The following is a 25,575-nucleotide window of genomic DNA, read 5'->3' on the forward strand; positions in this document are numbered from 1 at the left end:
TATATGCAGATTAGAAACATGGAGCTCGTGAAAAGAAAAAATAAATAAAAAGAGGGAGCCTTTGGTTAAAAGGTTGATAGAGGGCTTCCCTGGTGGCGCAGTGGTTGAGAGTCCGCCTGCCGATGCAGGGGACACGGGTTCCTGCCCCGGTCTGGGAAGATGCCACATGCCGCGCAGCGGCTGGGCCCGTGAGCCATGGCCTCCAAGCCTGCGCGTCCGGAGCCTGTGCTCCACAACGGGAGAGGTCACAACAGTGAGAGGCCTGCGTACCACAAAAAAAAAAAAAAAAGGTTGATAGAGAGTATTTTTATTATAATGACTTTCTTTATCCATTTACTACGAGTTGATGGCTTTATTAAATAGAAACACAGTTGGTATTTTAGTGCTTAGTTTTCAATTGAGTAAATATATAAAAACCCCACAGCAACTGCTGTTGCTTGTGCCAGGAAGTGTCACTTTTTCATTGACTTCATTGCTTCCAAGTTTTTTGTTCCTGTTTTGCTTTAATGGGTAAGAATTTGAAGCAGTATTAAAAACATTTCTGGATATATCATCTTTATCACTGATTTTGCAACTCTTAGAACGATGCTTGCTGAATGAAATAACAAAATACTGCTTGCAAATAGTAGTTAAAGTTAATGTTAAGAGATAAGGGAATTAAAAGAATAATTGTGCTTTGACACTTAGCACCAGAGTGGTTTGTGTTAATTTTGAGATTTAGGATTAGTAATACTAGAAGCATAAATAATACTATACCTATCCATAAAGGTATATTTCTTTGTTTTATTAACTAGTTAACATTCAGCTTTCTCAAATGGTCAAAATTTTACCCACAGTCTTGTTTTGGTGCTTTGTAATTTGTTATTGAATAGAATTATTTCAGACATTTAGTAGTGGTATGGAGTGGGTTGCAATAGCAAGGAAACTGAGTGACAAGAGAGGTAGAGAACCTTAGGCTTCTTTCTCATTGGTTTTTCCACCATGTTGTTTAAGGGTTAAAGATTAAATTAGGGCAGCTTATAACTTCATTACATCACAGTTTTAAGTCCCATAAGGAACAAGCCCAGGCAAGGAAGCAGATAAATCTATTAGAGTCTGGTGTGTGTGTGGAGGAAAAATAATTTTGCCTGGGGAGTGGAATTAAATTCTCAGGTAGGGCATCCTTGCAGGGATGCAGGAGGAAAGTATGGTAGTGCTAGAGGATTGTAGAATAGAGACCCTTCTGGTCTTAACCCAAACCTCAGTATTTATCCAGTTATCTCTGTCTTACATTTAAAAACCTAAGATAGTTCTATTTGGAACAATTCAACAAATAATTATGGAGTGCCTACAATATACCAGACACTGTTCTCAGTGCTAGACCTATACTAGTGAACAAAATATACAGAGTCTCTGTTCTAATGAAGCTTAATTTTTTTTTTTTTTTTTTTTTTTTTGCGGTATGCGGGCCTCTTACTGTTGTGGCCTCTCCAGTTGTGGAGCACAGTCTCCGGACGCGCAGGCTCAGCGGCCATGGCTCACAGGCCCAGCTGCTCTGCAGCATGTGGGATCTTCCCGGACCCGGGCACGAACCCATGTCCCCTGCATCGGCAGGTAGACTCTCAACCACTGTGCCACCAGGGAAGCCCGAAGCTTAATTTTTAATTGGGGAAACAAAGAATAACAAATATATACTATGTTAGGTAGTAAAGGATGCTTGTTTCAGATATTTCTTGCTGTTTAACAAGCTGTCCCAGTATTTACTGGCTTAAAACAGCTATTTTGTTTCTTACAATTCTGTGGGTTGAAAAAGGCTCATTTGCGTGGTTCTTTAACTGGTCCCACTTGGGATGCCTCATTGGCAGCTGGGCCTGGAGTGCCCAACATGGCTGTCAGGTGGTGCTGGCTGTTGTTTGGGTGCTCAGCTGGGGCCTCAGTTTTTTTCCCTTTGGCCTCTCCATGTGGCTGGGTTCTAAGAGGGAGTGTTCCAAGTGTGCAAAGGCAGAAGCTGCAAAGTTTTTAAGGCCTGGCCTCAGAAATTGCATTGTCACTTGCATTGCATTTTATTCGTCATAACAGGTCACAGGGAGGGAAAATAGACTCTATACCTTTTGATGGGTGGTGGTGACAACGTCACACTGCAAAAGAGCACGTGGGGTGGGAGATAATGTGGCCATCTATGGAAACAATCTACCATAGTACTATTAAAAAGTAAAAAATTAAGCAGGTTATTAGCGGGATAGAAGAAATGGAGGGCAGGAAGTACAGTATTTTATAGGGGGTCAGGGAAGGCCTCCCTGATGAGGCAGCATGAGAGAGTGAGCCATGAAACCCATAAATACATTTTTTTTGTCTGAAGGATTTATTTAAATATTTTAAATGTCAGCATAACACAGAGAAAAGGCTCTTAAACCAGAAATAAGAGATGTGGGGTCAACTCTCTGCTGTGCCATAGGTACATCCTAAGGAAGAATATTCCAGGCAGAGAGAACAGGAAATATAGAAACCCTAAGGTGGGAGAATCCCTGGTGTGATCAAGGAATAGCAAGGAGGACAGTGTAACTTGAATGGAGCAATACAGGGAGAGTGATAGGGCGTGGAGTCAGAGAATGAGAGAGAAACAGATTTTGTAGCCCGTGACAAAGGACTTTGGATTTTCTATGAGTGAGATGGGATTCTATTGGAAGATTCTGAGCAGAGGAGTTAAATGATTGGACTTAAATTTTAAAAGAATCCTGTTCTGAGAATCTTTGGTTGCTAATTTGAGAATAGACCATGAGAGGACAGACAAGAGTGGAAATAGGGAGTCAGGTCAGTAGGCTGGTGCCATGTGAGATGGTAGATATGCTAAGCAGTGAGGGGTGGTTGGATTTCAGATGTACTCCAAGGTGGGACTGGCAGGATTTGCTGATGAGGGTGGATATGGGGTGAGAAAGAGGAATCAAGGATGACTCCCAAAGTTTTTGCCCTAGGTACCTGGAAACTTGGAATTTTCCTTTACCAAGATGGGAAGACTGGGGGAGCAGGGTGGAGGTGAGGGAGTTGCAGGATTTGTATTTTGGGCTATGTTAAGATGAATCTAAAAAGACATCTGGGAAGAAAAGGTTACTAAATGTTACTTCCTCATTGCAGGTATGACGTTGAGTGCTTCAGATCTGGTCACTATGGCACGAGAACGAAAATGCATATTGTGCCACATTGTGTACAGCTCAAAAAAGGTAATAATAGAAGAGGGAGAATCTGAGGCTTTTATGACTGATCATTTTTTCAGAGACATCATATGGAATTTATAGATGGGTAAAAGCCATTAACATCTTACTTATGCTTCTTTCCTAAACCTTAGTCTTATTTCACTGGTTTTTTTCTCATTACTGCCTCACAAAACCAGTAACTATATTATTAAACCTCTACCTGGAATTTGAGGATACTCAACAGTATGATAAAGAGAAATTCAGTTAGTAACCAGTTATAGAGAAAAGACATTAAAATTCAGGTTGAGATTATAACAACTTTCTGATTAACTAAGGTAACAGCACTGATACGTAGCGGAGTTCTCTTTCTGCATATGCTTGTGAAAAGTGCAGCACAGCAGCAATGGTACTGACTATATCCTTAGACGTCCACAAGGTGGGGATGTTGCTCAAAGAAAAACACATTTTTAAGAACTAAAAGAATTTACCTTTGCTTTATGGAAATTGACTGCAGTTTGTCTCACATTTTGCTTTTCTTTTTTTCCCCCATTTATTCTTGCTTTCCAAGAGTGCTGCTAGCTTAAATACTGAGGAATTTTTTCTCTGTTTTTAAGATGTTCTTGATTGTCATTGGAAGTTCAGAGAACTGGGAAGATTATCATGAGTGAGGTTAACCAGCGAAGTCTGAGTAAACCTTGAAAGATGTTTGGGTGTAAAATGGCTTAAAAGAAATGGAGAAGAGATATTTTAGATGGGAGAAAAATACATACAAAGGTATAGCGGTAGAATGGAGTATAACAGTTCTAGGAGTTGGTAAGAAGGCTTACCTGATTAGAACAGTTTCATCTTGGGAGTAGTGGGACCACAATTTAAATTGTAATTTAAGTGAAGATAGTTAATAAACAGTGTTGAGTGCTAGACTGAGGGGTTTGATTGTGATCCATCTAGTAGGCTGGGGTGAAGAATTTTTTTTTTCCCATTTAGGATTTCTGTTAGTTATGGAAAAATCAGCTGAGATTTTAAAATCATGTTTAGTAGTATACTTGCTGCCTTCTACAAAAGTAAAAGAACTGCTCTTCCAATTTTAAAAATTTAGACCAGGGTTTACTCGAATTTTCAATAAGGCTACTTTCAGATTAGAGGGGGATGGGAAATTGAGAAGGTATGAGATGGGTACTCAGAGGTGTGGTGTCAGATTTTCGTGGAGTAGCAGGCCTATCTTGTTATATCTCATAATTTTGCTACTTTAAGTCCTTTTGGCATTTCTTCTACTCTGGATTAAAACATGTTTCGTCTCTTCATACTTTTCCATGGGTCACAACAAAGTTAAATAAGGGCTGGGGTTATTTACTCCTGCCTTAGGGACAGTCAACTATAGGTTTTTAAGCAAGGGAATGGCGTGATTTAAGTGTTAAGATAGGGGTAAGAAATTAACGGGATGGGTTAACTGAAAGGGATAAACTCAGATACTTATTTTTAGGCAGACTATGAACAACTTATGTTGATGTGCTTTCCTCTAGTTTCCCAAACTAGTATTACCTTGGTTTCTCCAAATACACTGTGAAGGAGAAAAGAATCTAGGGTGACTGTGTATTACATCCCTGAGTATCCTAAGGCTTATTAACTTATGAAAATCTGAGAAGTCCTGGAATTAAAAAATATTAAAATTTTTTTCTGTTACTCAGTGTTTTCCAAATTTGTTCAACCCCAAATCCTATTTTTCTCCCTTCTTCCCCCTCCTTTTAACAACATAATACTGATGTAAGGGACTAAATAGAAGCTTGGTAACTCTGCAGGTATGCATTTGGAGCTGTACCTGTGGATCTTTCTCAGCTATTTGAAAACTCAGTTGTCTCATTATTTGCATTCATTCCTTACAGCAGGATGGAAGAGGATTTCACATTGTAAATTTAGAAACAGATTATTGAAGTATTTTAAACAATCAAAAGTCACATTAAGGGAATTCCCTTGCTGTCCAGTGGTTAGGACTCTGTGCTTCCCCTGCAGGGGGCACGACTTTGATCTCTGGTCAGGGAACTAAGATCCCACAAGCCATGTGGAAAAAAAAAAAAAAATCACATTAAAACTAGTTTTGAATGATAACATTTTTTATAACAAATAGAATACAGAATTGGTTTTTACATCAGAGAGAGTAACCTATTTCAGTGAATACTCTTTTGGTTAGGAATAGTTTCATTGCAAGAAACAGACCCACTTAAATTTAGCTCAAGAAAAGGAGATGTGGCATATGTTAAATCTAATCTAAGGAAAAACTGAGCAACAGGAAACAAAAACTGAACAACAGGAAGCATAGAGATTTGAGCAGGTGTCGTATATTGTTCATGGATTTTTTCATTCTGTATCCTGTCACTAACTCGACTTAGTTTTCTGCTCTATAAAGGTTCATTCTGGTTAATGGCCAATCAGTTGTAGGTAGAAGGGGTCACATGTAAAACTGTCCCTTCTGGATGAAGCATTTGTAGAGGTAGGAAAGAAATGGTGGTCATCTTCAGTAAAATTGCCATTTAAAGGAAGTGTTTTGAGTCATAACACTGTGTATCACACTGTGTGTAGATAACTTAAAGAAGAGGTTGTTGTACTCTTTGACAAATGAATTGTATATAATAAAAAAAACTCAATGCACTAGATGTTTGCAACGTGACATGGTGTTTGAAATGTTGACTTTGGTGTCGGATCTGCCAGAGTTTGAGTCCTAGTTTCACCACTTGATAATCTGTGACTCTGAGAGGGCAAGACTAGATATTTTCACACTTATCCCTTCAATGCCTAGCTCTGTACTTGGCACCTAAGAAGCACTTGATAAATCTTTGGTGAATAAACAAATTAGCTTCTCTGCATCCTTGTGTCCTTATGATGTTAATAATCCTCCCTTAGCAGTGTTTGGTGGTTCAAGTGAGAAAATGTTTGAGGCATTTAGCACAGGGCACAGTTAATAGTAATACTCAACAATTATAGTAACCCTTTTATCATATTGGTAAACAGCCATTCTCTATTATGGCATACTGGCTATATATACTTTGTGTGACAGAGAGACAGACATTTGCAACTTTGAGTTTTTTGAGGGGTGTGTGCATGTGTGTCACGCTTGCACTTATAAGTGGAAACTCTTTCTACAGATTTTATTTCCTTCCCACCAAGGATGGGAGGGAGGGGAGAATCTAGTATATTTTCAAACTTTTCATTGGAACCAAACAAATCAATTGGTGTGGGGAAGGGAGTGGGCAGTGAAGGTGAAGTCATGATTGAACTGCTGTGTTCAAGGCATTTTTTGACCTACCATAGGAAAATTCTGTTATATCTGTAACTTCTGTATAGAATTGATGTATCCATCTGTTCATTCAACAAATATTAGTAACTGTATGTCAGGCCCTGGCCAAGATATGGGTAAGAGTTGTAACTAACTCTTGAGAAACTCTCAGTTGAGTGGGGAAAGAGAGTATGGTGAAAAGTAGCCAAGTAGTTGAGAAGTTATGTGATTTCAGGCAGTTGTTTTTTTTTTTTTTTAATAAACTTAAGTAAATTCCTTATATTGGGATAGAATTTAACATATTTGTTTATTATTTACTCTTTTGCCTCCTAAATACAATATACTTTCAAACCTTTTTGAAAAGCCACTTAAATAGGTCTTTCTTAACTACTGCTTTATTTAATAATGAAATATGTCCAAAAAACATGCTAAAGAGTTACTTAATAAGGAACTGATTCCAATATTGAATTGAGAATGGTAACCACAAACACAGCTTTGATACAAGGAGCTTGAGCTCCAATCGTTGATTGAACAGGACAGAGGAATTTTTTTCCCCAAAGCAATCCCCCTTAGTTTAACCTGCTTTCTTTAATTTTGAAGGAGATGGACGAACACATGCGGAGCATGTTGCATCACAGGGAACTTGAGAACCTGAAGGGCAGGTATGGGACGGCTGTCTTCCATAAACTTCTGGATGTGGGGGGATCTGAGGGCTGATGGTGCTTGTCAGCTTATTTTATAGTAATCCTTCATAAATGAATGTTGTCTTACGGCGCAGAACTATCTTTTGGAATTAATAACAAGTACAAGTAGATTTTTTTTTTGCCTTCAAAAGGGATAAATCTTTGTGCATCTCAAGTGTGTAGAATTCACAGCAGCTCTAGCAAATAGATTACAACAAAGGTGGGTGGGGATGAGCTAGTTCTCTCATTAGTAAGCTTTCTTATTCCTGCACAGCAGCCTTGCAACTAGGACATTTCATATTATTGCCTCAGCAGTTGTTCAAATTATTGCAGGCCATAAACCTTTACTGTTGCTGGAATAGTCTGAAAAGTCCAAAGTCTCCTAAATAGCACTGAATCTCATTAGTGTAAATAAAATAGATGTATAAACCTTGAGTATCTAAGACTGCTATTTTGTGAATTAAAGCTTGAGATGTTTAAGGAAAGAAAATCTAACAAATAAGTACCTTTAAGACATTAAATGTAGCATGTATGTATATCCTGTGTCTTTTTTTCCAACTAAGTTTCCTCTTTTGATGTTTTGGACATGTGTGAATTGGAAGTTTGGAGACAGTATGGAACAGAGAAACTTTGGGAAACAGAAATATGAATTATACCTTAGTCCATGAATAATGGTTATAGTAAGTCCCCTACATATGAACCTTCAAGTTGTGAACTTTCACAGATGGGAATGTGTGTTCCCATGTCCAATTACATAAGTTAGTTCATGTGTCTAGTGTACATTGTCATGTGCGTGCATCCACTGCAAGTGGTTGTGCTTTTGTGTGCTTTACTGTAAAGTACTATAGAGAGTACAGTAGTACAGTATTTTTATTTCAAGTCCAGGATGTACAGAAACAAGCTTAAAAGCAGCAGTGAGGTAGCTGGTACTGCTAAGAAGCGCCAAGCGATAACGACGGAAACAAAGTGAAAATAATTGAGAGTGGAGCGAGGCGAAAAGATGGTAGATGTCGCTTGTTCTTATAACATGAATTGTTCAACCATCAGCATGATTCTAAAGAAGAAGGATGAGGGCTTCCCTTGTGGCGCAGTGGTTGAGAGTCCGCCTGCCGATGCAGGGGACACGGGTTCATGCCCTGGTCTGGGAGGATCCCACATGCCACGGAGCAGCTGGGCCCGTGAGCCATGGCCGCTGAGCCTGCGCATCCGGAGCCTGTGCTCCGCAAAGAAGTGTGGAAAAGTGATGGAGGAGATGGAGAAGCTTCTCAGTGTGTGGATGTAGGATCAGCATCAGCATTGAGTCCCACTCAGCCTAATGTTGATTCAAGAGAAAGCTAAAAGCCTTTATGAAGACTTGAAGAAGAAAGAATCAGAGGGCGTGTCTTTTAATGTTAACCCATGGCTGGTTTCATCGGTTCAAGGCTAGAGCCAGCCTTTACAATGTGAAAGTAAGTGGTGAGGCAGCGAGTGCAGATACAGTAGCTGCCCGGGAATTTCCTGAAATGCTTCGAGAAATTATTGATGATGGTGTGTATTTACCCAAGTAGGTTTTTAATGTGGTTGAGACAGGACTGTACTGGAAGAAGATGCCAGACCAAAGTTATATCAGTAAGGAGGAAAAGCAGCAAAGCATAGGCTAACTCTGTTATTTGGTGGCAATGCTTCTGGTGTTATGAAGCTGAAGCCTCTCTTAGTTTATCATTCAGAGAACCCAAGAGCCCTTAAAAACATAGCCAAGGGCTCTCTTCCTGTCGTGTGGAAGAGTAACCCCAAAGCCTGGGTTACACGGGCCGTTTTCCAGGACTGGTTTTTCCACCACTTTATCCCAGAGGTAGAGACATATTGCTTGGAGAAGGACGTCCCATTCAACATTCTTTTGCTGCTTGACAGTGCTCCAGGCCACCCCCATTCATGGACAACTTCCATCCCGAAGTCAAAGTAGTGCATCTGCCACCGAATATATGTCGCTCATCCAACCTACAGACCAGGGAGTTGTAGCAACTTTCAAGAAATATTATTTATGTGACACTTTTCGTCAGGCGGTAAAGGTGAGTGACGAATCCAGAGCAACCTTGTGACAATTTTGGAAGGACTGTAACATCTACAAGACCATAAAAAACATTGACTTTGCTTGGCATGAGGTTACGGCTGTCACCATGAATGGGGTTTGGAAGAACCTTTGCCTGCAGTTTGTTCACGATTTTCGTGGATTTGAGAAGGTGGATGAGTCCAAAGAGGTCTTCAGCAACTTAGTGACCCTCAGCAAGAAGCTGGAGCTTGATCTGCAAGAGGACAACTTCATTGAACTCTTTGCTGTGCAACAAGAGGAGCTGACTAATGAAGACCTGGTGGAATTGGAGGCCCAGAGAAAGGACAAAGAGACAAGAGGAAGAAGAGGTAACTGAAGAACTGAAGAGATTCATGACGCAGGAAATGGCAAGGGGATTTTCTTTATTTGAGGAGGCACTGTTAGTTTTTGAGGCACAGGACCTGAACGTAGAATGGTACATGAAGGCTGCAGCGGCCGTTCAGAATGCAATCCAGTGCTACCGTGTTATCTATGACAAGAAAAAAAGAGCTACTACCCAGACATCACTGGATCGTTTTTTCAATAGGGTAGATAGAATTCAATCCAGCAAGGAACCAGAACCTGTGCCGTCAACGTCAGGTGTGATGATCAAATAATTAAGGTAATCCACATATAGGGAATCAAAGGTTGATGGTATTTCATAGTTTCCAATGATAATGAGTTAAAGATCATATATATTCAAGGTATTATAAGGGCTCTCCACATTAAATCTGAGTGAACGCAAGTTGCAGCTTGCCCTCCATCTCCTATTGCTGACGATCCTTCAGCTCTACCATCTCCCACCTCCTCTCCCTCCTCCAGTCAGTAACTCTTCTTGCCTGTTCACTCGGTGCCAGCCCCTGTATGCCAGCTGGTATACTGTACTACTGTGCTTTTCAAGGTACTATACTGTAAGGTTAAAAATGTTTTCATTATTTTTTGTGTTTTTTATGTATTATTATTTGTGAAAAGTATTATAAACCTATTACAGTACAGTACTATATAGCTGATTGTATTAGTTGGGTATCTAGGCTAACTTTGTTGGACTTACGAACAAATTGGACTTATGAATGCGCTCTCGGAACGGAACTCGTTCGTATGTAGGGGACTTACTGTGCAAGCTTTGATCAAGATGCCAACCTAAGTCATTTGGAATTATTTGAGTTTTAAGTAATATAGTTTTAGGTTGTGTGGGCAAATTTATATGTTATTAAACTTTCAGCATCTGTTTAGCATATTAGTGGAATTTTTCCATGGTCTCAGTCTTTTACTGTGTGAAGGTTAGGTCTTAGCATCAGTATAAAAGAGGCGTTCACTCAGATTTAATGTGGAGAGCCCTTATAATACCTTGAGTATATATGATCTTTAACTCATTATCATTGGAACCCATGAAATACAGTCAACCTTTGATTTCCTATATGTGGATTACCTTAATTATTTGATCCCATTTCCAACATACTTCTTTCTGGAATTCACCTTTTTCTGGGCTTCTTAGTGACCTGTAGTGTATTATAAAATCAAACAAAGCAAATGAGGTTAGTAAATCTAGTCGTTAGGAGAGAAGCTCATTTTGTTCTAAGACTGATGCCTTATTTTATTCAAAGATCACCAATTAGCTAATTAAAACATTTAAAAAACAAATTTTGATAACTTAAGATTCATGTTCATAGTCAGTGCAGAATCATAAAAAGTAAAAAACGTAGAGGTCCTTTCACTCCCTCCCCCCCTTCCTACTCCCCTCTTAGAGGAAAGTCAACAGTTTAGTGTATATCCTATCCAAACCTCTTTTCTGTGTGTATACATAGATTTATATTTATATATACACACATTTTGTTTTGTCTTACTACCATAACTGAACCACATGCCATATATATGTATTGTTCTGTAATTTGTTTCTCCTTTCCTCCCACTTATCAACATAATTGTGCCATGGAGATTTTGTCTACTGTTTTTAGTTATTTGGAGCATAATCAGATAGTTAAGGAATAAGCATTGGAAGCCTCTGAAATGACAATAGTAATGTCAGTGTTAACACCCAAACTCATTTTATTTAGAGGAGAGCACTTTGGTACTTAATTTACTCATATTTTAGATATAGTGCTATAAGGTTTGGTATGGTTTCCTGGCCAGTACAAATTATAAGGGGGAAGGCAAGCAGGTAGCAAGGAAAAACAGCTGGCAAAACTATAAAAAACAACACAATCTTAAAAATCATTTACTGACTTGGAACATTTATTGCCATGACAAACAGTCATCACTAGTTTGTACCAAAGGGACAAATAGTTATCAGTCATTATGTTTTTTCTTCCTATCCTCAGTTTGTGATTATTTCCTCTGGATTCCATGTTTAATTACTGGCTTTCTGATATTAAGTATCACTGTAATTTTTGGTTGTGATCTGGTTAAGAAATGTAAAGAGCATTTTTTTAGGTTTTGAATGCAAGCTTGATTGAGAAGTAACTTATTTAGTTCACGATTGTAGACATCTGGAACATTTCCCTATTTTTTCCTGATGTACTTGTTCAGATGTATGGCCTGTAAGTAGTTTCTACAGATAGATGCTATTAAAAGGGCACAAACCTTAATTTATCAACCAGCTGTTGTGGTATAGTTAGAGCAAGCTTAATAAAGAGGAGCTTATGGATAGAATATCTGAAGGCTTTGCCTTTCACACATGAGAGGAAATTGTGTGGTAACAGGATGAAGCTAATTTGGGCCCTCTGTTAAAACACTCTGAGGAAAATTATTGCCTTTATTAGTCAGGAAGTAAACCAGTATTTTTTTCCCAACAATTACTTTATATATTTATACAAAGTAGTATTTTAACTGGTTATTGATAAAAAATTGGAAAATAGCATCATTCAAATATTATTTAATTTGCTATTAGCTTTAAAGAACATGTGGTTTCCCAAACACCCTATTTGGGAGCCTGAATGCATATTGTAATATGCTTGACTCCAGACACACAAACATTTGAATTTTCACAAGATGTGGTTGACCTGTCCTGCTCTTTCCCAGTATAAATGTAGATTCTCTCTTTTCTCTTTTTGAAGTTTCATGTAAAGCTTATCTTTAAAAAAAACCAAAAACTAGATTTCATTTATAAGAAAAATGTTAGGGATTTCTGTGTTTTGATAAATCTGTGTTTTTAGTGTTAACTTTTATGTTGCACTTATTGCTATACCCTTCTGGGTAGGATCGCGAGGTATTTTTCTATCAAGTAACTTTGGAATTATGGTTAATACTCTTTCTTGCAATGAAAGCAAAAATGTTTTAAAAATCTGTGTTTGAGTGCTTGATACATGTCCAACATATATTTGTGCTTTGGAAATTGCAAAATATGTGGGTTTATAATTATGGATATTTATTTTTAACAGAGTTAGTTACTGTCTACTTTATACTACATTCCTTAATATTTTAAAAAGTCCGTGTGGTCTTCCAATTATGTCTTTTAAAGAGGGATTTTGATGGTTTGGACATATGAAAAATTCTCCGTGGGAATTCCCTGGTGGTCCAGTGGTTAGGACTCCGTGCTTCCACTGCAGGGGCCACAGGTTCTGTCCCTGGTTGGGGAACTGAGATCCCGCATGCCAAGCGGCACAGCCAAAAAAAAAAAAGAAAAAAAATCTCTGCATTTTGGAACTAAGGATAAAATTAGGGATTTTATTCAAGAATACCTTTTAGAATGATGTCCCTGGTACTGCAATATATGGTTTAGCGTTCTATAAACTTTGAGGTAGAAAAGTGGACTAAAAACATTTTCCACAGCTGTAGAGAGTTTAAAGCCCAAAAGATTTTCTAACCAGAAAATTCAGTTGATTTGTTATTATAGTGTAAATTATGTATGCCAAGTTTGTTACAGTCTTCATATTCTTCTGATGCTGCCCATTGGGGATAGATTTCTATTTATATATACATTTTTTAAAATTTTTATTTATTTATTTATTTTTGGCTGTGTTGGGTCTTCATTTCTGTGCGTGGACTTTCGCTAGTTGCGGCAAGCGGGGGCCACTGTTCATCACGGTGCGCGGGCCTCTCACTGTCGCGGCCTCTCCTGTTGCGGAGCACAAGCTCCAGATGCGCAGTCTCAGTAGTTGTGGCTCACGGACCTAGTTGCTCCGCGGCATGTGGGATCTTCCCAGACCAGGGCTTGAACCCGTGTCCCCTGCGTTGTCAGGCAGACTCTCAACCACTGTGCCACCAGGGAAGCCCTATATATACATTTTAAACTTCTTTCTGTGTTGCTGTGAGAAAAGGCTTGCTTTCTGTTACAAGTTAACATTCACTTTGAATGAACTACCTTAATTTTAATTGCTTGAGAGAAGAGTGTGGATATCCCAGGTAAACAGAAGAAAGTTGAGGATTATTTTTCTTTAACTATATAATTGTAGTAAAATACAGTTGAAAACTCTTAGTGAAAATAATGTATTTAAGTTCCTGGAGGATTAGAAGGAAACTATCGATATTCAGGGTAATTTGGGGAATCTGGTCAGAGCTCATTAAAATGAATCTTAATGTCAAAGACTATATTGCCTCCAGAGCATTTGAGGTACAAAGTCAAAAAAAGATGGAAACTTATGAATTTTCTCTGTTTTTCTGAGGTGTTTTTCATGATTTGTACAAAGTAAGAAACTGTGTTTTGTTTACTTACTGGGCATTGTTTGTTTATAATTTGTCACCATTAACCATATACTTAGCTTGTTTCCTGGAATTCAGTAGTTGCTCAGTAAGTTTTTTGTTTTTCATGAATATTCAGATGATCTGTAACAGAAACCATCTTCTAGTAAATGAGGTGCTTAATTTTGAGGGCCTCTTCTGGCTAACTGATGTGAATTCTGCCCATGTCTTGTTGGATATATGTGAGGGGAAGTTGAAGCAGTGCTGTGTATGTATTTCTGTGTCTGTCTGTCTTATCAAAGACAGCATGTCTTTGTATGTGTGTTTTTATAGAATGGCATAGGAAGTGCAAAAATATCACTAGTATTAACCCAAGACAAGTGATAGAGTTAAGCCAATTTGGATTATTGAGTGGATATTACTGTCCATTTACTACACGTGTGCCCATGGTGTTCAGGTGTTTCTCATCAATGACTGCATAGATCGCTGAGCCAATCAAGGGACTCAGGAAGCTAAAAAAGCAGTTAAATTATTCATCTACTACAGCTCTGGACATTGATTCAAGACTTTGGCTTCTTAAACTGGTCAAGTATGAGATATACCATTAAGTGTGTAAAGTAAAAGAAGAAAAAGCCTGCCCAATTATCTTTCTTAACCGAGAACCTGGTTATACTTCTCTCTAAATGGTGTTCTTTTCTGAAACCTGAGAAAAACCATTTGCCTAGCACAGCTGTTAACTTCCTACAACTGAAATGCTTTCCATTCCCTTTAAAATAAGCCCTTCTGAAGCAGAATGTAGATCACATGTATCATCCGACCAAAAAAGTTTGCTGAGACTACTAGTATCATTTGCCCTGGGGTCCGGAATCTTCACATTCCAGGCAGAGCTCCAGCTGTTCCGATTTAGTTACCAGGTTGTGATTGGCTACACTGCCTACCCTTTTCTCCACCCCTTAATTTTCACTGGAAGAAAGCTTTTGAGCCAGAGATTAAATGTAAGAGCTGTCGCCAGGCTTTCTGAGTGCAGCTGGCACCATGGGTGTGCTCTGGAGCAACTTCTGTTTGCTCTGAGCCCCCTGCCCTGCCTCCCCTTTCACCACGTTTCCTCTGGCAAGGTTTTAAGTACAGCAATTCAAGAAGATTTCTCCTCCTAAACTATATTATTCTAAAGTGTATTGCCTCTTGATTGCTGGAAAAGAATCTTTAATTCATTTCAAAAGTAACTTATGAACAAACTTATTAAAAGTGATGAAAGGAGCACTGAACTTGATTAGAACTAATTTTTCACTGTGCCAAAGTGTGCAGTGTCTTTCAGAGGAAACTATAACAGATCTTGTGAGTGTGCCATGCCAGTGGGGAGAATTGAATGTCCCTCATCTCCCTCTTTCCCTAGGGACAGTAGTCATGAGTGCCGAGTGTGCGGGGTCACAGAAGTGGGTCTTTCTGCATATGCAAAGCACATTTCTGGCCAATTGCACAAAGATAATGTTGATGCCCAGGAAAGAGAAGATGATGGAAAGGAAGAAGAAGAGGAAGATTATTTTGACAAGGAACTCGTTCAGTTAATAAAACAAAGGAAAGAACAAAGTCGGTAAGTAATAATTTTGATATTTTAAAAAGCCTATCTGAAACAGAATGTAGTAGAGAATACATTTTCCATTTACATTCTTTTCAGCCTATAGCATTCAGACTTATCTTTTTTTAATTAAATTTTGTTTTTTATTGAAGTATAGTTGATTTACAAAGTTGTGCCACAGACTTATTTATCTTAATTACAAAGTTTACCTTGAAGTTGCTGTCTTATTTATAAAAGGCAATGGAATGCTTTCTTGAACTACTGTATTAACTCGTTTAAAAAAAACCCCCAAAACTCAGTATTGACCCTACCTAAAAGCTAGCTATAGCTGCTATGTATCTGAATTTTACCATGTTGATAACTATGTTTAGAACTGTTTTTATTAGTTCCAAATTTTTTTGGATTCCAGTAAATTCTTATTTGGTATCCAGATTTTCTAGTGGAAAGGTATTAGTGAATAAGCTTCATTTGAATATGTTATATGGCATTTCTTATTTCATCCCTTAGGAAAAAATTGTTTTGCCTAATGTGGATTAACATGGTGCTTCTACCAAATTTGATTTATCCCTTTATTATTAATTTCTTCAGTAAATATTTATTGAATAAATTTATATTCAGTTGGACAGTGTCAGGATCATTTCAGCAATAGAAGTTTTATAGCTTGTACTACATAATTTCATACCTACATCTATAATTCAGGTATTAGCCTTTTGTATTTTAACATTACTGATTTGTGGTCTGAAGAGTTTAATTACTGAAGCAGAAAATTTCAGATATGAGTAAAAGAGATATAGAACCAGTTATGAGGTGGGGTGATTTTTTTAAATCCTAGAACATGATAAACAACGTTTCAAATTATAAAAATTTTAAAGATCCTTCTTGAATACTATTTATCCCTGGTCTGTATTTCGTTTTCAGTTAGAGGTTTGAATATAAAAAAGAAGTAGTTTTTATTCTATATGCTAAAAGTTTTTTGAACAAGTCCTTGAAGGAGACTTTTAGTTTTAAAATGTCCGTAGCAACATGGTTCTTAAATTGTTTAGTTGCTTATCCTTCAAATGACATTCTCACTACTTTCAGTATAGCTGTAGTTTACTCTTGTTTTAGGGTGTTGGAGCCTCTAGGAGACTAACTTCTATTTTTGTTCTTACACTCTTGTGCCACTATTAGCTTATCTGTGTAAATAATTAAACATTAAGTTAGAAGGTAAAAGAGCTTCTCAGTAAATTAGACATTCATGTTGTAGATACTATTCTTTGATTATTTTTATATGCCTCTTTGGTGACCTATTTATAAAGTCATCTATGTATTTCTTCATGAGGTTTTTTTCTTTTTTCCTTCATGAGGTTTTTAGTTTAGATTGTTCTTTCTGGGCTGTGGGTTTAGCTGCATGCTTTTGTCCCCCTGACCTAGCCAATTCATGATGATCTAGGAATTTTACTTTGTGACTGACTTAAATTGCCCAATTCTCCTCATTTCTGGATCATAATTAGTAGAGCCAAGTCAGTGATCTCCTTGGATGTCATAAGTTTCATACTGCCTAGAAACAAAAAAACAATTTGGTTAATGGTGGTATAAAAATCTTCCAAGTATCTGTAGTAACACTTGTCACTTGGAGACTTAGGATCTCCTGTTTAGAAATAGTTGTAATTCATAATGTAAGTGGATGTTTGAACTTTTAGGTAAATTAACTTTTAATTCTGTCTTGTGAAAAAGGAGGAAATTCCAATTTGTGTCCAAAATCTTATAGACATTCGAAGCTTTTAAAGCCAATTAAAGTCAATACTGAGTTTAAAATTTAAGGAGGGAACCCAACTGCCGAAACTTTGAGATTTTTATTCTATCAAGGTCTAGTGGTTAAGAATGTGGGCTCTAAACAGAATTGTGGTTGCTAATGGGGAGGGGAGAGTGGGGGAGGGATGGATTGGGAGTTTGGGATTAGCAGGTGCAAACTATTATATATAGAATGGATAAACAACAAGGTCCTACTGTATAGCACAGGGAACTATATTCGGTATCCTGTGATAAACCATAATGGAAAAGAATATGAAAGAGAATGTATATATATATTTGTATATATATATACATATATATGTATAACTGAATCACTTTGCTGTATAGTAGAAATTAACACAGAATTGTAAATCAACTACACTTCAATTTTAAAAAAAAGAGCTCTAGAGTCAGACACCAAGAGTCAGACACCAAGGTTCAGATCTCTGCCGTAACACTAACTAGCTATCTTGCTCTAGGCAAGTTACTTAACCTCTCTAATCCTCAGTTTCCTTACCTAAAAAGTAGGAATAATGCTACTTGCTGCAGAGTTGTGAAAATTAAATGAGATAATCTACGTAAAGTGATTAGCACTAAATGCCTTATGATAAGTAGGTACTCAATACATTTTAATTAGTATTATTCAATTTTTTGAGCACATACCACATGCTAAGCACTGAGCTAGGCATACTATAGGCGCTTTTTAGAGAAAAATGGTTTTACGCCTATTCCTGTGATGTTTGCTTAAATTTATTCATGTTTCTGTGAGCTCCTTGTTTAACATGAATAGTTGAAACAGCTGTAGCTTCTTTATAAAAACCTCTAGCTCATGGAACTCCTTATAGCACTTACTGTGGGTACTACTTATGTGCTATTTTACTCCTGTTTGTGACCCTGCTTATTTCCTTAGCTAGATTATAAGCCCTTCAGGAAGAGGAACTATACATAAAAGTTTTCTTTTACCACTAACAGTCACTGAATGTGTACTTAATAAAGTGTTTATTAATGAAAGTGATTATGCAAAGTAAAATCTTACCATTTAAAATAGGTTAAGAAACTGGGTTTTCAGAAAGAACCAACTATTGAAGAAATCATGGTATTAAGAGCAGGTGAATTTAAATTGTATTAACTATGATAACTAATCATAGCTACAAAATATACTTGTTCTTATTTTCAAAAAGTTGTATAATATAAAAATAATAATTGGATGATAGGGACAAAATCCCAGAATATGCTGAGAAAAACAGGAGCAGGAGAGGGAAGATAGTATAAATGTGTCAAGTTTTTAATATTTTGGGGGTGATAGGCGACACAAGATATTAATTTCTAATCAATAAATTGTGAAATATAAGTTTATATCATTTAAAGATATGAAAGCATCTACTATTTGAAATAGAAGTAGTCTCTGTTACATATTCTAGGTAACAGAGGAGGAAGGCAGAGGGGAAGTTTGGTGGGTTATGCCTTTAGAGGGACCGGGAGAACTCTTTTAAATCACTAATGAAAGACTTTTTTTTCCAGGCAAGATGAACCTTCCAATAGCAGCCAAGAAATAAACTCTGATGACAGGCGATCCCAACGGAGACGAGAAGACCGAATTCCTTACCAAGACAGAGAGAGCTACAGTCAGCCAGCATGGCATCATCGTGGACCTCCTCAGCGGGACCGGAAATGGGAGAAAGATGGCTATAATAATACTAGGAAAAACAGCTTCCCACATTCTTCGAGGAGTAGTGGTGGATCAAGAGGATGTTCTGGGTGGCATAAGGGTGTTGCAGGAGGCTCCTCAACTTGGTTTCACAACCATAGTAATTCTGGAGGTGGTTGGCATTCAAATAGTGGAATGGTAGATTGGAATCATAATGGTACAGGAAGGAATTCCAGTTGGCATTCTGAAGGAACAGGTGGCTTTTCCAGTCGGCATATGAACAGCAGTAACGGAAACTGGAAATCCAGTGTACGTAGCACAAATAGTTGGAATTACAGTGGCCCCGGAGACAAATTTCAACCAAGCAGAAACAGAAATTCTAACTGTCAAATGGAAGACATGACTAAGGTATGGAACAAGAAATCTAAGTCAAACAAATATAATCAAGAGAGATATAAGTGGCAGCGGCAAGAAAGTGACAAAGTTGGTGCAGTTGCCACATACAGAGGTCCTTCTGAAGGATTTACAAGTGATAAGTTTTCTTCAGAAGGCTTACTTGACTTCAATTTTGAGCATCTGGAAAGCCAAACCACTAAACAAACAGATACCTTAGCTTCCAAAATTGGTGGGAAGAATGGCAGCATGGCAAGGGAAAAGCTCCGTCGCTGGACTCCTTACCCTTCCCAGAAGACTCTGGATTTACAATCGGGAGTGAAAGAAGTCACTGGTAACAAGTTGGAAACGATAGATAAGCCTCTCTTTGATTTTAGCTTGATAACCACAGGAATACAAGAGCCTCAAATTGATGAAAGAAATAATTCTCCAACACTGAAAACACAAAAAGAAACACATACTAGATCTCTTAATCACAAAGCCACTTCTGACTGCACTGCTTCCTATGAGGTAGTGAGAGAGTGCCCCATTATAGAAAAACCTGAACAAGAGCATACCTTAAATAAGATGCCATTGCTAAAATCCCCGCTCCTTCCAAATCCAATCACTAAATCAGCTCCTCAAAAGCAAGATTCAAAGAATCCCTCAAAAAACACCAAAACGAAATCTTTTTTTCCTGGAGAACACTCAAACCCCTTGAACAAACCCACTGTGGAAGATAATCAGGGTTCTTACATATCCAAATTGCGAAATTCGGGTCCTCGTGTTTTAAAAGGGCATAAAAGTACATTTGGAACTCAAAGGGAACCTGATGAAAATTTAAGTGATACGTTACAAAAAGCCAAAGATGCGCTAGAGTGTAATGAGTCATTGCAAAATCCACCTCTTAGCGCTTCTAAAAGGACCAGGAATTATGCAAAAGCAAGTAGGAATGTAGAAGAGTCTGAAAAAGGATCTTTGAAGATTGAGTTTCAAGTAGATGCATTAGAAGATGAAAGTGATGGAGAGATATCTGATGCAGAAAAGAATGGAACAAAAATTGGAACCCTGGGTTCTGCAACTACAGAAGTTTTATCCTGCAGTACTCATACTGCTGATGAGAAAAGGGGGGATGACCAAAACCTGAAAACGTCTAGAAAACCATCCACTTCCCCATGTAACTCAACAGTTCACCAGAAAGAATCTGAGTTACAAATGACATCTGTAGCCAGCCCACACTCTGACTTACTGCTAGATTTGAAAACCTCTCTAGAAGATGCACAGATTGATGACCCTGTTAAATCTCATGTATCTTATGAAACAGAAGGCTTTGAGAGTACTAGCTTGGATGCTGAGCTTCAAAAAAATGATATAGGTCAGCCCTCAGGCCCTCTCCTGCCTGAACTAAGTAAGCTTGGCTTTCCTGCCTCACTCCAGAGAGATCTAACCCGTCACATTAGCTTGAAGAGCAAAACTGGAGCACACCTTCCTGAGCCAAACCTCAATAGTGCTCGCCGCATCCGCAATATCAGTGGTCATCGAAAGAGTGAGACAGAGAAGGAGTCTGGGCTCAAGCCAACCCTTCGGCAGATTCTAAATGCATCTCGGAGAAATGTCAACTGGGAACAGGTCATTCAGCAAGTAACCAAGAAAAAGCAAGAGCTAGGCAAAGGCTTACCCAGGTGTGTGACTCTTTTCAGTATCCATTTCCCTTTTTTTTTCTTTTAAACTTACCCTTTGACTCTGGTCAAGAGAATTCTCCTTGTTAAATTTAATTAAATGTTTGCAAAAAATAAACGTTGTAGATGTCTGGTTTAAATATCCAAGAGTGACTACTTGGTTACTCTATAACAAATGGAATAAAGTGTTTCCTAGCAGGGAATTCAGGTTAAAAAGAAGCACACCTACTTCTGAGAAATGAAGTAGGGACAAGGAAAAAACTTAGAAATCTAGCACTTTGGTGATAGGGGCCATAAAGTGACAGCATAAAAAAAGTCAATCTATAGCTCTGTATCTATCTATAGGTCATAATGAGTGGTACAACTTTTAGGTATAACTGTTCTCATTACCTTTTACTTAGAATGTGTGGATGGTTATCCTTCTGTATTTGCTCTGGGCATTGTATTTGTGATCACAAAATACTTTCTCCTAAGTACTTGTGTAATACTTTGGCTATTCATCTTATGTTGAGGCACTAAACTTTTCTGAATGGTAAAGCAGCATTCAACATAGGTTTGCTACTTGAAAATCATCCTGCTTTATAATTACATAGCCCTCTAGGCTTAAATTTCTATCGTTGTTGAAATAACATACTTATTGTGCCCCCTTTTCTTTTCCTGTAACTTGTATCATTGAGATTGTAAAGTTCTTAGCACGGTGTCTGCTGCTTGTTAATGCTTAATAAACATCTTTGTTTATTTTTTATTTGTTTGCTATAAAAAATTACGTATTTATTATTGTTGATTTAGAGCTCCATATTAAATAAAACCCTCAGTTTTTATTCCCTCCTTTTGTATATAGCTGTATACAAATATCTAATTTGGTACTTGTTACATTATAATACTTACAATAGAGTTAACTTACTTTATGTTTAGAACTCTTAATGCTCCTTGAGGGCAGAAACCATCTATTTATATTTGTAACCTCAGTGCTTAACAGAGTCTGGCACATTAAGTGGTGCCCCCTCTCCCAACCATGTCTGATTAATTCTTTTTCTTTTTCTTTCTTTCTCAAGGTTCGGCATCGAAATGGTGCCTCTAGTTCAAAATGAACAAGAGGTCTTGGATTTGGATGGGGAGCCTGATCTGTCCAGTCTAGAAGGATTCCAGTGGGAAAGTGTTTCCATTTCTTCATCCCCTGGGTTGGCAAGGAAGCGAAGCCTTTCAGAGAGCAGTGTGATCATGGACAGGGCTCCTTCTGTGTTTAGCTTCTTCAGTGAGGAAGGTACAGGCAAAGAAAATGAGCCCCAGCAGATTTTTTCACCTAATAACTCATTGAGGTCTGCACAGAGTCAGAAAACAACCATGGGCCTTAAGCAGGAAATGACACCTCTAGCTGCCTCCCTAAGAACAGGTGAAAGAGCTGAAAATGTTGCTACTCGAAGGCGACATAGTGCACAATTATCATCTGACCATACGATACCTTTGATGCATTTGGCAAAAGACCTGCACAGCCAGGAGAGCTCTACACCACTTTCAGAGAATCACAATGCCCAGGAGAATAATGGAGAAGGAAACTCTTTATCATCAAATGCATCCTTAGCCCTTGCAATCTCCAGTTTGACAGATGCAGCCACAGACAGTAGCTGTACTTCTGGTGCTGAACAAAATGATGTCCAGAATATTAGAAAGAAACGAAGAGCCACTGGAGTGAGTATGATTCCTGTGCTTTTTGTAGAACATTTCATGTGGTGACTTGGCCTTAATTAGAAAGACTTAACTGTTTAATTTTTCTTGGGTGTCTGGGGTTGTGGTTCTCCCTACTCTGGAATAAAAGATTTCTGAAGCTTACTCTTACTTTCATATTCTTATCCTACTGATTTCTTTAACTGAGTAACTCTAGTAAGTTAGGTGCAATTGAATATGAATGTATAGTACTAGGAAAATATGAAGTCATCTCTAAAACTAGTATCTAAGCCAATGATTCTTTGTATCACCTGACCAAGGAATGAGCCACATCTTCAGCTGTAACTTTATCTGTTTTCATGATGCATTCTGTACTGCTGAAGAAAGGTACTCTAGTGTTGCATTTGTAGGGCATGTATGCTTGTCGGACCCAGGACTACTAAGCTTAACACTAAGGTAGTTTTATACTATGAGAGTACATCTATATGAGCATAGTCTTAGTCTCTGTTACTCTATCTTTTGTACTTAAGTTACCCAGCCTGGTCTTTTTAGAGTCCATTACTTCACTGATACTTCTCTTTTGGCACCTCTGATGTTAATATTGCCTAACCCTTTCAGGAACCCTTTCTGAAAAGAAAGAGTTGCTGGTGGTAATATAGTCTGGAATGTGTCACTGTGTGAAAATGGGCTGTTTCCTATAATATTGGGACAATACAACAAAGTAGTTATTCCAACTCTGCTCCTTTGAGCTAGATGCTGTAGTGGATATTATTGGTTGAGAGATTGTCTTATGACAAAGCTAATATCTTGGGGCTTGTCTCGGGCTGTTGAGTTTTTTGTGTTTTTTTTAAATTTATTTATTTATTTTGGGTTGTGTTGGGTCTTCGTTTCTGTGCAAGGGCTTTCTCTAGTTGTGGCGAGCGGGGGCCACTCTTCATCGCGGTGCGCGGGCCTCTCACTATCGCAACCTCTCTTGTTGTGGAGCACAGGCTCCAGACGCGCAGGCTCAGTAGTTGTGCCTCACGGGCCTAGTTGCTCGGCGGCATGTGGGACCCTCCCAGACCAGGGCGCAAACCCGTGTCCCCTGCATCGGCAGGCAGACTCCCAACCACTGCACCACCAGGGAAGCCCTGTTGAGTTTTTTGTTGTAAAGATTTTCTTGCTGAATTCTAAAGTAGAAACTATGAAATCAGATACATGTATTATTAGCTTTTACCAAGGTGATATGCTTTGCATAAGCCCTGTGGGATTAGCATCCCTCTAGGATGCTAGGGAGGTACTTGACCTTGGATTGTATTTTTTTTTAATCAGATACATTCATTCAACTAATATGAGTTCATACCATGTTCATGAGACTCCTACTGCCCTGTTAGAGATGGTAGCAATAATGAAGAATAATGTATGACTATCTTAGAACTGGTTCTTTTTTTCCCCTCCTGGATAATGGCCTTTACATATTTAATATTATTCAATTTTCTTTATCTCCTTAGGATGGATCTTCTCCTGAACTCCCAAGTCTTGAGAGAAAAAATAAAAGAAGGAAAATTAAAGGAAAGAAAGGTATAGTATAGAATATTCTGGCAGAAATAAATTGTTCTTACAGCAATTCAGCCTTTTTACAACTTGATACAGAGTGTGGCTTATCAAACATGGAATGCCCATTTATTTATTTATTTATATTTGATATTTTTGTCATCTTGCTTAAGGGCATAGAAAAAGTTTGATTTCCTACTATATCCAGTTTCAACTGTAGAAGAAATATATGATGCCACCTAGACCTGAAAGCTCAAGTTAATATATATCTTGGACAAATTGAATTCAGTGTATAGCTAGAAAGTGTCACTGGGCCTTTTCAGTGGGGTGAAGAGGAATAGGACATTTAGTAAAAATTTTATCCCTCTTGGTCATTTATAGCCATTTCTCTCACTTTCCCTTTTTGAGGCATCTTGGTTGCTCTTCTCATGTGAGTTAAGTAGAGAAGTTTTTAGTGTGGCTCCCTGACTGATACGCTTCTATGACTCTTGCCTTACACTGACTCTAACACCGTTAGGGTATAAGGGCTAGTGCAGGAAGTGATTGGATGAACTTTCGGTGATTGGATGTGACAGATAAGGTGGGAGTCAAGGGTGACCTCATTTTCTGGCTGTGGCAATTGGGTGGATGATGGCATTATTTGTAGAGCTAGAAAATTCCATGAGAGTTTCAGGTTGAGGGTAGAGGAAGATGGTGAGTTCCCTTTTGGATCCCTTGAGTTAAAGGACTTTAGAGACACCTAGGTAGAGGTGTCAAGTTGGTAGTTGTATATGTGGGTCTGGAGTTGAGGGGAGAGGTCTTGGAGTATTGAATGGGAAAGAGGCAAACATAAAGATGACAAATACGTGCACATAGTAGAACATTTTATTTAAAGTAACTTAAGTGTACTGTTTCAAAGCTATATTTTCTTCAGGATGCCTTTTGTAATAAAGAGAACTATAAATTAACAGACTAGAAAAATATGAATCGGGAAGAGGGTGCAAGCAGTTCAGATTTGGGGCCCAATCTAAGCCAAAGCCTTGGGTGAAGAGGGTAGTAGATAAAGGAACATGGGAAATGAAACCTACAGAGTTGATTTGCCTGGGGCAGAGATTTTGCTTGGAAGGGTCATGGTGGAAGATGGTGATTTGGTAAATTGGTACCATGTGGTGGTACGCTTGAAACCATGAGGCTTGGTTTCTGACAACAGCAGGCTTGACTACATGATTTGTAAAATTTGATGAGTCTCCTTTCAGTGACCTAGTGGGGAGAAAATAAAGGCCTGTCCTAGACAATTGATGCAGTTCCATCTTCTGAGGAACTGTATTATTAAAGAGAAGTCTCCAGTATTAAACTGAACCTTATGGTTTCTTTTGACAGAACGTTCTCAGGTTGACCAGCTGCTGCATATTTCTTTAAGGGAAGAAGAACTAAGCAAATCATTGCAGTGCATGGATAACAACCTTCTGCAAGCCCGTGCAGCTCTTCAGACAGCTTATGTTGAAGTTCAGAGGCTACTTATGCTCAAGCAGCAGGTAGTAGCA

At 38.3% G+C, this 25,575-nt stretch overlaps 1 protein-coding gene across 6 annotated transcripts in view; it reads left to right on the forward strand.

The window, feature by feature from the left end:
* Positions 1 to 25,575, forward strand: part of ZNF106 (zinc finger protein 106) — a gene marked incomplete at its 5' end in the record, with an annotated part of 62,340 nt that overhangs the window by 12,796 nt on the left and 23,969 nt on the right. For 4 of the 6 annotated variants that reach the window (XM_081229034.1, XM_081229035.1, XM_081229036.1 and 1 more), the window contains 7 exons: positions 3,112 to 3,197; positions 7,039 to 7,100; positions 15,200 to 15,397; positions 18,677 to 20,857; positions 21,910 to 22,543; positions 24,010 to 24,079; positions 25,412 to 25,566. In XM_081229034.1, the coding sequence (XP_081085160.1) occupies positions 3,112 to 3,197; positions 7,039 to 7,100; positions 15,200 to 15,397; positions 18,677 to 20,857; positions 21,910 to 22,543; positions 24,010 to 24,079; positions 25,412 to 25,566 (3,386 nt within the window). Of the gene's footprint in view, positions 1 to 1,574; positions 1,594 to 3,111; positions 3,198 to 7,038; positions 7,101 to 15,199; positions 15,398 to 18,676; positions 20,858 to 21,909; positions 22,544 to 24,009; positions 24,080 to 25,411; positions 25,567 to 25,575 lie in introns of those variants that run through there. The other 2 variants (XM_081229033.1, XM_081229038.1) reach the window with 2 other exon arrangements.

This window comes from Mesoplodon bidens (assembly GCF_964165515.1).
Source record: "Mesoplodon bidens genome assembly, chromosome: 3".
Classification (NCBI taxonomy): domain Eukaryota; kingdom Metazoa; phylum Chordata; class Mammalia; order Artiodactyla; family Ziphiidae; genus Mesoplodon; species Mesoplodon bidens.